Consider the following 14598-nt stretch of genomic DNA (forward strand, 5'->3'; position numbering starts at 1 on the left):
CGCACGAGGGCGCTGTTTCCCCAGTGCAGATGAGACTGTTGTTGCTGCGGTTGCTAGGATACCAGTTGATGGGACACTCCTGAGGTTTAGCTGTCTCTCAACGCGGCTTTTAGAGGGTAATTTGGTCCGAAATGGCAGACAGAGATGGAGACCAGGGTGGCCAAAGACCCAAAAGCACATTCCTGACTTATGTGGCCGAGGGAGACCAGCTGTACCACAAAGGCGAGTATGTGAAGGCCATAGAGAGCTTCTCAACGGTGAGTGCACAAGCTAATGCTAATGGCAATGGGCAAACACTGACGCTACACACATTTAGCAGCCAACAACTGGTGTTTCAGTAGTTGCACCAAAGTTCACCTCAGGCAAAACATGAATGAAGCCCAAAGTGCTCTGCTAATTGACCCTGAGTGTGTTCAGTCTCACGGTCAGTTCATTAAACCCAACACAAGACAGCACAACTTACTCCCACGCAACAGTCGCAGGATGTTAATGAAACTTTCACTGTTGCTGTGTTACTTAACTCATCCGGATTATGACCCAAACCACGTTCATCATGACATTCAATGGATAGATCTTGAAATTGCATTTCAGTTGCATAATGTAAAGACTTAATGTGGCAAAGCTGGTACATCTATTTGTCACTAGTATAATTAGGTCAAAAATGATTGGCCCCCAATTACCTTGCATAGACACACATAGAAAACACTGGCTCTGAGTGAATGCCCCTTATATGAATTTATATAGGCCTGTTTCTCTGATGTGTCTTAAAAATGTGACTTTTTTTTGCCTTATATGACAATGAAAAAATAAAAGAAAGAACTTCATCTCACTGAGGATTTGTGTGACAAAGGTACATCTTACCAGACTCAGGTGATGCCCATTATCTTATCATGATAACTACAAGAAAGGTGGATGCAGCTTGGACTTTCTTACTTTGCTGCATGGTGAAGGGACACTGTAATTTTGTTGTAATAGGCTATTACTCATCTGTATTTATTTACCAGTGGTGCACGACCACAGCAAGGAAATGACCACTACTGCAAGGGAAAAAAATCAGAAATTAAAATTAAGATTGTATCGTCAAGGTCAACACTGCTGCTCTGTGTTGCCATCGTAGCTTCAAACTGCATGTAGGAAGACTCTCTTTTGGTCTCTCTTTAGGCGCTGATTCTCCAGCCAGGTGACAAGAGCTGCCTCGTTGCTCGATCCAAGTGTTATCTGAAAACAGGGGACCCTGAAAATGCTCTACGAGATGCAGAAGCCTCCCTCAAGGAGGACAAGGAATTTTTCAAGGTGAAACGCAACACTGAATCAAAGTTGTTGGTGTTTTGACGCTAAAGACAAAACATAGGCCTAATAAACTGCCGTTGATATAGAATGACATCTCAAATCGGCGGCCTGGTGTTTGTAATGAAAGAAAAAGCTTCTTGAACAGGAAAGCGCAAGCTTAATGAACAATATATATTTTTTTAAACCTTTACATCATCCGTATTTTCCAGGGGTTGTACCAGAAGGCAGAGGCATTGTACATCATGGGAGATTTTGAGTATGCACTGGTGTCTTACCATCGGGGACACCGACTGCGTCCAGAGCTGCAGGAGTTCAGACTGGGTATCCAGAAAGCACAGGAGGCTATAGAAAACTCTGTGGGCAGTAAGTGTCAATGCAAAATGTCAACTATTGAACTTATATTTCAGTCACAGCATAAATTGTTAGTTATGGAAATCCTGCCCACTCTTAAGGCTTCTCTAAATTATTTTTCTCTCCACTATTTTAGGCCCTTCCTCTGTTAAACTGGAGAATAAGGGAGACTTGTCATTCTTCTACAAGGGTAAGGAGGTGAGTTTTTGTTACTTTCTTTAGCCCTCATTTTACCAGACAAGTCTGAAGGTTTTGCTACAATGCAAAAGATAAATACGCTCATACAACCACCAAGCAGCTCCACTTAGAAGTGGGTGGTTGATAACATACCCAAGGGAAGAGGAAATGGATGCTGTTCATTTACTTCCATCCCAAATTTTCTCATACTGTCCAAAAAGAAGAGCTAGAAGACAGTAATCTGTATAATGAATTGTACCCTGCCATGGTGTACATTATTATTCAGTTTGTGGATGACTGACAGGAAAAGAAGAGGCTAACAGCTAGTGCGGTTCAACCCCTGAGAAGGAAGCAGAAACTAGAGAACAAGAAGACAACTAATACTGAGAAGACAACCAAACAACTGCTCGGGGAGCTTTACACTGACAAGGAGTATCTAGAAGAATTACTGGAAGATGAAGGTAGTGTGCTGTTTCGCTCAGCCCCTGCTTTGTACTTTATTCTTTTCATTTTGTTTACTCTTTTGTGTCCTTTACTGGTGTTTTCTCTGTTTTTCTATCTTTCGCTGACTCTCAGAATCCGTACACTGCAGCTCCAACAATTGCTTTCTCCTTCACAGCCATTTCTGTTCAATTTCAGTTCATTTTTCATCAGCACATACAGTATCGTCACTTTTTCACTTACAATAGGCCGCAAACATTGTTTTCTAAACTGTCACACCGGTGGTCTGCAGACCTGGTCAAAAGTAAGACGCGGTCTGGGGAGAAGCTGCAGGATCTCATTCTGAACTGCATCACATACCTTGACACTCGCACCGAGTTTTGGCACCAGCAGAGGCCCATCTATGCACGAGAAAGGGACCGGAAACTCATGCAACAAAAATGGAACAAGTCCCGTCAGAATCCATCCTCGGATCCCGCTATATTTGTGCTGAAGAGCCTAGAGGACATCGATGCAGGTGAGACGGACCTCGGGTTGAACTTGCTGCTTTGCGGGGAGTTTTTTTTCTCAACCTGACCAATGTTTATGTTTGTCCTCCTAGCTTTGATTTCTGGAAATGCAGAAGGTAGTCTCAAGCGTGCCCAAAATGTTATGAAGACAGTGCAGGGATGGTCAGAGAAAAGGGTACCTAATAAGAATGAGGTAATCGCCAGCCTGCACAACTGCATCGGGAATGCCTTTTTTGACCTCGGGGATATGGACAGGGCCCTCGAACAACATCAAAAAGACCTGAAGTTGGCTGTACAGTGGTGAGTAGACTGACAAAATTATAAAGTATTCAAACTACAAAAAAATTATTCCAAGACTCAATAACTATGCTTCGGTTTCTGGTGAACAGTGAGCTGTCCGATGCAAAGTCCCGGGCTCTGGACAGCATTGGCCGAGTGTATGCCCGAATTGGGAAGTTTGCTCAGGCTATTGAGGTGTAAGTTCATAACAAAGCTAATGTTGCATTTGTATGATGTGTGGTATGGCCCTCTTTTGAAAAAAAAAATGATGTTAGTTTAATGCTAACATTGCATTTGTTTGATTTTGTGTCCTCCCATGTTCTTTGAATTCAGCTGGGAAGAGAAGATTCCCTTGGTCCGCAGTGGTTTGGAGAAGACCTGGTTGTTCCATGAAATTGGCCGATGTTACCTGGAGCTGAAACGTCACACAGAAGCCTTAGACTACGGCTACCGCTCCCTTGCTGCAGCCGATGAAATCGCTGATGAGAAATGGCAGCTGAATGCCTGTGTTTTGGTGGCACAGTCAGAATGTAATTCTTGCTGTTTTGGTTGTTTTATCTCCCTCTTTTTGGCATATTTGAAGCATAACTTTAGTTTACACTGTAATCCTTGAACAAAGAAGTTACCGTTCTCTGATTGCCATTTCCCTATTTTGTCATCTTAGTGGAACTTGGGAACTTCAAATCCAGTGTGTCCCACTTTGAGAGAGCCTTGGACCGAGCCACGCTGCTTCAAGACAGCTCCTCCATGGAAGCCATTCAGAAGGTTCCCTCTCTGCTAATGTCTTTTCTTTTCTCCTTGGGCATCCTCTTAGTTTCATTTAATTAATTTATGCTCACTGGAAATGTATCATTCTGCCTTCTTTCAGGCTCTCCATGACGCAAGGCAACTTTCAGCGCAGTAAGGATCACTCAAATCAAGACCGGTGGTACTTCAGGGTTCTCCTCGAGAACAAGTGCCATGGGTGATCATCGAATGAAAGCTGAGAGGTCAAAAGAGGCTAATTAAACTGCACATATCATCGACTACTAGCTTCTTTGAGTGTTTGAACCTGCAGAGATGTGTTAACTGCACAAAATGACATCACTGTTATCCAGTGAGAGGCTAAGAAGCAAAAATTATATAAGAGTTTTAAATTCAGAAATGATGGAAAAGCAGTCTTATATACAACATCATTATTCCTCTGTAAAACCATGTATTCACCTATATTTATACAAGATGTATTTGGTCTTGCAATGTCTGATTTTTAATAGTTGATGCAATCAAAGATCTCAAATACACATTGGTATGCTCTCTGTGATGCCTGGTGAAGGTTTTAATACAAACATCAATGTGAAACCTAAATATAAAAATAAATAAGACACTGAAGACCATGAAGGAGTTAATAATAAGATCAAACTTATGACAGTTTAAAAATCCCATTGAAAAGAGTAAAAGGAACATGTTGATAGTAATTAAAATTAAAAAAAAAAAAAAGCTTAACAAAAATAAGTCACTGTGCTGTTGTTATGTGAATACAGGAGCTCTTGATAGCTTAAAAAGATCTGTGTTATGGTGGCAACCAACAGATTTACAGGCCAGTGGAGTTTTGCAATTTACAGATCCATAAATGTACAATACACCACAGTATGCGGGGTGTGCAAATTTGCATAGTTATTTAAATTTACCTCCTGACCTTTGATCAAGACAATACTGAATAATGCTTGAAAGTCCTGTTCTCTGAGGAGGCAGATGTTAGGAACTTGATAATATTTTCCAAGGAGCAAAATTTGCATTCTGCATTCTTGGCCTGCATTACCACCTAATGTCCAAAGGTCCAAAGTCATACGTGGGGGCAGCCACTTTGAGCTTCAGAAATAACCTAGAACAGTAAGATAACACCTTTTCTATGACTCAAGCTTACAAACGTACAGTCAAAATAGCACACTTTTTGAGAACATTCATATTTTCAGTGTTCTTGTTATTGTCCCAGTAACCTTAGAGGGCACAGCTTTGCCACAAAACCACACAATCATCACTGCATCACCACTGTAACACTTTGCTGTGCAGGCTTTGAAGTGCACATTTCCAACTGTCAGCCTTGAAGTCGTCTCCGCCATGTTAACTTGCACTTCCTCATCAGAGCCTGGTTTGCTGCAGGGCACTTCCCTGTGTCACACTATTACATCATTGTTACTAGGCATACATGCTCAGATTCACAAGCGGGCGGCTGCTGCCTGCAAGTTTACTGCGGCGTTGTCCTATGAGATCAGAAACCACAGAATTATAATTTCCCGGTGTTAGATGGTACTCACCCTCATCACACCTGCGATGGCTGCAGCAGAATTTTGATAATGCCATGGCCATAAGATAAGATCAAAATTTGATAACACCTCACGGGAAATTGGGGTGTTGCAATTGCAAATAGTAATGTGATAGTTCAATGAAAACAATATAAATAAGATCAGAGCACATGCAGAGGGACCACAACAGAAAATTACAACAAATGTAAAGTAGATATATATGAGTTAAAAGTATACACTAATTGAATAACAGTGTCATGTGCTGCAAAATAACAGCAGAGCACACCAAGATTAAAAAAAAAATAACAAATGAAAAATGTAAGATATATCAAAAACATGACATAAGACATACATGTTTTGTATGTCTTTAAAATATGAATTTAAAAAAAGTCACATAAGAGGCTTGAAAGTGCATGTGTGTTGTTGTCTTCTCATTATTGCCGTCAGAACGTATTAATAGATTTATAAAGGTATCAATCATGCAAATCAATTCAAATCCAGATAATGGAATAACAACCATGCTTTGTTTCATGTGTCTATGGCCATGAGATTCATGGTCAGAGTGCTCCACACAGCCACAGTCAGTGTGACACACTCTCTGACTCTCGAATGATAAATACTTGCTCATTTCAATAGCAATTTTATAATTAGTTCCATTGTATCCACTACCTTTGTGAGCAGTACTCCTCTCAGTTTATTGTGCATTCGCTTACAGGCTGTAAGGACTCTCTCGCCACCACTCTTCTAATTTGTAGCTTTGTTTTATGACACAATAGCACTGTAGTCTAATTTACTGTGTGTGTTGCTTCATTGCAATGTGTAACTCATTTTTTGTTGTGCTTCTGTAACTGATTGAGCCTTGTTGGGATGCTATGTATTGATATTGTATGTGCTGCATGCATTTTATGTATAGCGTAAGTACATCTTGTTAACTTAACACACTGCATGAATATGAACTGTAATAACCTTGATAGATGGGAATAGCTCAATATTCCACTAAACTAGTAAGCTTGCCCAGCAAACTAAAGGCTGTTGCCCCAGTGTGTGCTGTAGGATAAATTTGTTCCAAGACTAACATTAAATGCCAAACATTATTTTTTGTCAGAGTGGAGTGAACCAACATGGTCAGTGGGGTGAGCAGACATTTGGTGCAATAATCAGACAAAATGTTTTGGCTCCTATTACAATAACGACTAATTATCTTTAAACCAAATACTCTGTGAATGCCTGGTGTAGTTACAAGTTATATTATTAATAAAATATTGGCTGTGCATCCAGATTCGGCTATTGGATCCTGAGAGCAAAAAATGAAAAACCTACAAAGATATTATTGTTTAACTATAAGCCATTGTACAAGTAATGATTCTCTGTGAAATGCTTTATCTTACAAGAAAAAAAAAAAAAAAGAAAATCTGAATCTGAATCAGCTTTATTTGCTCTATTACTTCTGCCGCTCTCATGTACTTACACAGTTAGACACACAAGCATGGTAAACAATGTACAGATCTAAATTTAAATGTGTATCTGTAAGAATAAAAAGGAGACAAGCTAACCAAAAAAATGTGAAGTAGAAGACAATAGTGCAATGAAGCAGAGTGCAAAGATGCTGGAATAAATATTGGATATGGATATATATGATATGGATGCAGTGGATATGGAGTAAAAAGATATATACAGTATATACAGAGTGCTAAAATATATATTGACAATGATATGTTAAGAAACTGATTAGGCCACCAATATAAGTAAAATAAATAAGTATGTAAAAGATCTTTAAAAAAAAAAAACTGATGATATTTTTGGTTGCAATATGGGCACCATATGCCATTTCCCCTGTTTCCGGTCGCGTGCTCAGGGGCGTGGTCGTGGCCCCGCCCTCTTGCGCGCTCCCAGCAGTTTCCTTTTTCTTTTTTTTTTTTCTTTTTTTTTCACCCCCCAATCCTTCTTGAAGAGTGAGGCGGGTGCACGTCGTGCCCAGGACTGCCCTGTCATTGTTTAGAGAAACGCGTGGTCAGCGGCACCACAGACAGCTTTACTGCAGCGCATTGGTAAGCCGACATTTTTGCAAAACAAAAGCCCTTCCAACTAGAGTATTTCATTCAGCATGTGTATTCAGCGAGCTAACCATTAGAGGTTTAATTAAGCGTCCCTTTGCTCCTGTGACACCCAGTGGCACGGCAACACCAGCAAGGCACCCTCTGTGTTTAGACGTGGCGCTGTAGCTGCCGTGTTGGCTGCCAAGCTCGGTGTTTTTGTCTGGCGTGCGAGCTGCGTGCCACTCCCCGCACGGCCACATTGTCTAAAATGTAGCTGGTGTTAAACCTCCATCGCCTTTTGTTAAGTCAAAACATTAATTTTTGAGCACACTTGGGCCATGGCCTCCAACTTCTCGTTTCTCGTTGCTTCTGGCTTGTGACTTGTGTTGATTGTTTAGAGCAAAGTTGCCTCAACAAAAGACCATGCTTACACTGCGCCATTTACGCTTAAAGCTATCTCACTCTTTTATTTTGGAAAGCCACGAGTGTGAAGTTTAATCAGGCTCCAAGTGTAAGTATTCCACGATTTTAACGTTTGGCCCGCATATGTTAATGTGCGATTTTTTTTTTTTTTTTTTTTTGTCTTGTATATTTCAACCAGGAACCGAAACGCTTCTGCAAGCTCCTCTTTAATACCATATGGGTCAAAGTTGTGTTGGGAGTAATCTTCCCGTTGTGCCCCCAATCACACAATGCAGCTTAACAGATTTGTCATAGCCAGCAATTAATCATCAATCTGGAGAGCTTTTGGACAGATGGAAGAAGCGTGGTAGAGATGTGTGAATTGTGAAATGCTTACACTTTTGCTCTTTTTCTATTATTCACTCTTAAAATTACTGGCCAGGTTGGGAGATACAAGGTTTGTTTGATTTGTGATTCTCATGCCCCCCCCCCCCCAACCCCCTTTGTACCATTAGAGATATTGTCTTTGTGCTGTGGTCAAAGCATGACAAACAAAAATGGTAATGAACATATGTTTTAGGTTGGACCACAGACCGTCTATGTGAAGCTCTCAAACCGTGGCTTGACATCAAAATATTCTCAGACATTAATTTTCTTCATTATTTGTGATAAACACCTCAAGGCTCATTTTAAAAGATGGCCGTCTTACTCAGATATAATATACTGAGCACCTCCAGGACAGAACATGCAGATTAGCAGCAACTCCTGTAGTGAACTGCCGGGACAAGCATCCTCCCTTGTCGCTGTACCCTGCTGGATCCAGCATTTGTGAAACCACATTGGTGTAATTGATTCTCTCCACTTATTGCACAAAGAGGATCTGCACTCTACATCCTGCCTTTTTTTTAATCTCTCAGTGGTAATCATAGATATTGGATAACACTTCCTGTTGAGATACGCTAACCACAACCCTCACAGACCAGTATATTTTTATACTTTTTGTTTAGGACAAGACGCTGAAAAATGTAGTCATTCGTGAAGAATAATCCAATCCAAGTGCTGTATGCGCATTGAACCTCGGATCATTAGTAAAATTTTACATCTACCAATTTTGTGTCTACACCTTGTGCGATATTTTTTTTCCTTGAAAAATTGTCAGTGGACACAATTCCAGATGTGCGTGAATGAGGACAAATATATTCCTCTGCAAGTTCTTAATCCCTCAATCTGTGGCAGCAAGTTGATGTTCTGTCAGCATAATAAAAATGGTTCTTTTGACGTACTCTGACAAGCCCAAGATGTGGCCGTATGCATCTACTGTAAATGCTTCTTAATCTGATTTTCATTGAGTAAATGATGCTGACCTTGGTCCTGTGTAGGATAAATGGGCGACAACATGACTGAGCTGCTGCTCAGGCCAAGCTCAGCCAAACATTTCATATCTTAAGTTGTTAGAGTAACCCGTGAGAGTACTTTTAATCATAAAATTGATTTGATGAAGCTAAACTGCTGGCGTGATCCTTTACTTGTCTAGCGGTTAGACGCCCAGTCATTCACCCATTTTCCATTTTGCTGTCAGTCCTTAATGGACTCCGCCCTGATATTTAGAGCTTCATGATTGCAGTTCATGCTTCTGAATTGTAAAAGTATAGTATATCATTGAAAATGGTTTGTTAATGTTAATATGTTGCAAACCTGTGTTTTGTTTGTTTTTAAAAGGTTATGCAGGCATATTTCAGATTTTCAAATGACTGAGTCATTGGGTGTATTTGTCCATGTCGGGTGACTGGCCACCACATAGAATAGCTATGTGATGATGAGTAGCTGCTGCTATGTGAAAGATAATGGGAATCATCATAAAGAACTAAAGCACGCTTAACATGCAAGTCAAATAGATCCATTTCAGACTATATTGATATTATATACATTTTGATGTGCTGGGTCATGTTTCACAGACTGCCAAACTCTTCTCTTCCAGTACATTTAATGTTGACTTAATACCACGTATCTTACTCTCCCTATGGCAAAATTTGTCTTTGATACACTGCTACATGCAACTGTAGCATGTGAGTCCAAGTTGCAAGCCATGTGGTGCCACTGGAAAAAAAGCATCATGCAACAACAAAATAATTTAAAGTACTATTAGGTCAGCTATTGTTTAATATCATTTAGTGCTGGTTTGACTTAGATCATGATTGGGTTATTTAAACTGTTCTTCCTGTTCTTCCCTTTTTAATACACTTAAGGTACATGGTGGGGTCCACAGTCAGACATTAACCCAGACATGGATACTGAGATGAGCAGTGACGTTTTAAATGCTGCGTCAGATACTCCAGAGCAACAGGAGACTGGAATGGAAAAAGTGGTTGTGTCCAAATTGGAGACACCAGAGGAGTCCACAGAGCCCGAGAAGCCACCAACCACTGTTGAAGAGACGGAGCAGTTGGCAGTGAATGGTCATGATGCAGAGCAGTCACTCACAAATGTCAAAGAAACAGATGAATTGATGGAGACAGAGATTGTGACAGAATCCGTGAAGCTGTCTGAAGAAACACCAGAGGTGGAGGTGAAGGACAGCTTGTCAAATGAAATGTCTGAACAAGAGGAATTCTCAGGGAAGTCTCCTGAAAAGGAACAGGAATCTGAGGAGAGAGAATCGCTGTTTGGTGCAGGGGAAAAACATCCAGAACCAGTTGGATCACCAGAAAAGATCTCTGACCCAGTTACAGCATTAAACACAGAACTAGGAAACATCCAGCTTGAACAGCAGCCAGTGCCAGAGAACGCCCCAGAACCTATGCCACAGCACGAGCCTCTGGCAGACAGTGCCCCTGAACCAGAGCCAGAGAAATTGGTAGAATCAGTCTCAGACGCTGAATTACCAGAGCAAACATTACCTGAACCAGTCATACTGCAGCAGCCAGTAGACGTACACCCACCCAGCCAAGCAGAAACGGCACCAGAGCAAGTGGAGGCTGGGGAACAGCTGCAGACTGCAATGGATGTTCAGGCAGAAGTTGTCAAAGAGGTGGTGGAAGAAAAAGTTGTGGTGATCAAGTCTGCAGAGGAGATGGAGGCAGAAAAACCAGCAGAGGCAGAATTGGAGAGAGCCACAGGCACAGAGGTGGTGATGGAGGTGGCAGCAGAAAAGCAGCAAGAGCCTGTGGAAGTGAAGGAGGAGGAGAAACCAGCTGAAACTGGAAATATAAAACCTGCTGAGGATGTGAAGGAAGTGGAACCAGAGAAACCAGCTGAGGATGCTGCTGCGAAGGGAGCTGAGCCTGCAGCAGAGGGTGAAGGCGATAAGCCTGAGCAGGAGAAGGCTGAAGAGGAGAAACTCCCCGCACCTGGCTCCCTATCTTTTGCTCTTTTGGAAGTGGAGCATACCAAAGCCACCCTTCAAACCTCTCGTACCCTTGTTGTCCTCAGAGGTCTTCCAGGCAGTGGCAAAAGCGTCCTAGCACGTGCCATAGCTGATTCCTACAAAGACATCTGCTCTGTCTTCTGTGCTGATGACCATGGAATAAAACCAGAGAATCCAGAAGCATCTGCAGATGGATACAAGGCTCTGGATGATGCCGTGGTGGCCATCTGCAGTGCAGGTACATCAGCCTCTGTGCTGGTAGTGGTGGATGACACCAACCACACCCAGGATCGGCTGGCCCGCCTGGGGGAGATTGCAAAGCAGTACCATCTTGTTGCGGTTTTCTTGGAGCCCCGTACTGAGTGGAACAGAGATCTGTCTCAGCTTGCCAAGAGGACCAGACGAGGGCTGAAGGAGGCCCAAATTCAGGCCATGAAAGGTCTACATGAGGAAATGTCCATCCCTCTTTACTTTGGCTGGTTTCTTCTCCCCACCATCCAAGAGAAGGTCAGGTGCACATCCATGGACTTCCTGAAAACACTTGACACTTTGGAGGCTTTCAAGAAGCACATGACTGACTGTGAGTGTATTTTACATTTACTTAATGCATTACACAAGTGATTTTACCAGTTGAAAATGTTACCAAGTCCCTGAACAGACTAAGTGTCTAAATTCTTTACAATGATTATGATACAGCTGATCTTTCTTTATTTTTCCAGTTGCTGGAGGAGCTGAGAAGGAGGTGGACCTGGAGCAGTATTTCAAGGCCAAAGGAAACCTCCACTGCACTACCAAATTTTGTGACTATGGCAGGGCACAAGGTGCCAAGGAGTATGCAGAGAAACCAGTAATTATTTTTATTTTTTGTTATAGAAGTATTATTTTGCAATAAGTTACAGTTTTAACAGATAATTAACAGTTAACATTCATTGGGCACACGTTTTGAATTTTCTACCAGCATTATTAACATCCTGTTTTTTTCCCCCCCAGATATTTAAATGTCATGCCAAGACTGAAATTGTTTGTCTATCATTTTAATTCATGTTAAATCTTTACTGTTTGCTCAGTGGTTCTTTTTTTTCCTCTCTAGGTTGTTAATGAGCTGTATGGTTCTGCATTCGAGCTGTCACTGACTGCTCTCTTTGTCACGCCTCGCACTGTTGGTGCCAGAGTGTCCCTCTCTGAGGAGCAGCTCGTGCTGTGGCCAGCTGATGCAGAGAAAGAGGCAGAAGCTGCGGTCCCTGGAGCTGCCTCACTGGCTCTGGGCAGCCGCGCCCACGTCACTCTGGGCTGCGCAGAGGGTGTGCAGCCAGTTCAAACAGGTCTGGATCTGCTTGAAATCCTGGTCCTGCAGCAGGAAGGCCAGCAGGGGGAGCTGGTGGAGGAGATGGAGCTGGGCACCCTGGCCTATTACGGCAAGGGAAGGTGGTTGCTGAGTCTGAGGGAGCCCATCTGTGTCCCAGCCTGCTTCTCTAGTGGCTACAGGTCCAGGAAGCCTGACCAGACCAAAAAAGAGGCTGAGAAGAAAAAGAAGCAAAAGTGCACCATTCTGTAAATGGCAAATATGGGGAATTGTGGCCTGGGATGACTGGTGTAATAAGATTTAGGTTTACTCTGTGGAAGGTTTGTGTGTTTGTGCTGTGTTTAGGGTTTCTGGTATAGCCACCCTAAATCCACAAGCTTTGTGCCTTTTACTGTTGATTTGCACCACAACCCAAGATGCCTTCAATCCAGTTAGGTCAAGCTTGTTCAGTATGTTGTCACGCATATCAGTGCCAGAGTTGCAGTACCTTGCTATTTGCTGAGAAGAAGTCTTGTTAGATCCAATTTTAGATCAAGGTAGTACAGCTCCCTACCCCACACTGCCATAATTCTTGTCTGAAACTTTAGGCTTCCTATTCTATAACTGTTAGTAAGTGTAATTCAGTATTTCAGAGTGAATGATACACTAGGTATTTTCATTGCATGCATCCCAGGTTTACAAGTACATCAATTATATCATATTAACACATTTCCAACCTGCTAAAAGTAGCCTGTTTGAAAGACATATTAATGTCAGTTTCCTGTGGTTTAGTTGTATGGGCAGCTGTCATTTCTGTGCAACTGTGTGTGGCTTAGAAAAATAAGTATGATAGAATGTGGGCCCAATTCATGCCTGATGAGGTTGTATTAGAATGAATGTCATTTATAGAGGTCCTTCCTTGTAAAATCCTTGCACTGTGCATAATTTGAAAGGGAGAATGCTGATGAATTTGGCATTTGTTTCATTAGCTTGCACATGGTACTTATCAAATGCTGTGAATCCAAGTCCACATTTTGCAATCTTTTTTCTACTGCGCAAGACTGCACCATTGTCCCTTTCATTCTCTTTGAACAGCACTTCCTCATGTTATATTTTCAATTTGTATCCACTTTCAACGACGGTAATTTTTGTAGGACAAGTCCTGCTTTGTGTAGCTCTTATGAATCACTATTTTTGCACTTGTTTTGTACACTTAATAAAAGAACATGCTTTGCTCCAAACTCAGTGTAATGTGTAGTTTTGTTAAGTCCTGTTTTATCAGCTTTGTTACCAGCATGCTGACAGATTAGAACTAGGTCAAAATGACCGCACATGTTCATCTTCTCACACCATGCCGCCACTTGCAAGCAGTTTTTGCCCTTGTAGTTCATGATGGAAACCAGCAGAGGGCAGTCACTGTTTTGTCATTGCTTAAAACACATACTAAATATACAGGTGTATGGACGTTTTCAGTGTGCAGTCCAATTTGCATGACCCGTTCTATCCAGGAATTAAGCAGCAAGGCATTAGAGGCTGCTGCCCCTGCAACAAGTAGAACCCCCTTAGCTACAGCTACATGTTGTAATGCTTGTTGTAACAGCATGCACAACTTGAATGACCCATTTGACTAGGACTATCTGTTCTCCCTTCAGCATACCCTTGCATAAGACTCTGGCTCAGAAAATTGCTGCAACATTTATGATGCAGCCAGCAGCTGCCAAAAACTGATAACTGTGCCTGGAGTGCATGAGAGAATGAGCATGTGCAACGCTGTAATGTCCTCACTCAAACAAGTTAATGACCCCATCAGTAACTTAATGCCAAGTACACTAGACATAATGTAATCAATACTTTCCCCATAAGCAGACTATTTAACATGTTCAAGTGTTGGCACAGGCAGTTGTGTAGGTTATGTTGACATGACCTCCTTTGTTAAAATTCTCTTTTCACTATCCTGTATTTGCTATTTCAACAGCTCAGTTTCCTCACGTGGATCATTTCAAGTTTCATACTCAGGCCAATGCATGCCTGCTCATTACAACTTACATAGGTTAGTCTTTACAGTAGAAATATGTCAATTATGTTGCCTTACAAGGGACAAATTTACATCTGTATATTGTTTCACTCTTGGGGGACACTGTGGCCCTTGGTCATATCACACAATAGTTCCCACATTCCCTTTGCA

The 14598-nt window shown here is 41.8% G+C and overlaps 2 protein-coding genes across 2 annotated transcripts; both read left to right on the top strand.

The window, feature by feature from the left end:
• Positions 1–84: 84 nt before the first annotated feature.
• Positions 85–4244, top strand: odad4 (outer dynein arm docking complex subunit 4). The gene is given in 11 exon segments (XM_030057050.1): positions 85–257; positions 1162–1293; positions 1500–1653; positions 1778–1839; positions 2105–2279; positions 2552–2776; positions 2861–3068; positions 3158–3244; positions 3381–3577; positions 3712–3812; positions 3916–4244. Coding segments are annotated over 11 exon segments (1503 nt in total). The 5' UTR covers positions 85–131; the 3' UTR covers positions 3952–4244.
• A 3023-nt stretch (positions 4245–7267) lies between these two features.
• On the top strand, positions 7268–13654 carry cnp (2'',3''-cyclic nucleotide 3'' phosphodiesterase). Its single transcript, XM_030056976.1, has 4 exons — positions 7268–7377; positions 10014–11711; positions 11851–11978; positions 12222–13654. Exons 2-4 carry the CDS (start codon positions 10052–10054, stop codon positions 12684–12686), a joined length of 2253 nt encoding a protein of 750 aa, XP_029912836.1. The 5' UTR covers positions 7268–7377; positions 10014–10051; the 3' UTR covers positions 12687–13654.
• The last annotated feature ends 944 nt before the right edge of the window (positions 13655–14598 follow it).

The sequence above is a fragment of the Myripristis murdjan genome, chromosome 8 (genome assembly GCF_902150065.1).
Source record: "Myripristis murdjan chromosome 8, fMyrMur1.1, whole genome shotgun sequence".
Lineage (NCBI taxonomy): Eukaryota > Metazoa > Chordata > Actinopteri > Holocentriformes > Holocentridae > Myripristis > Myripristis murdjan.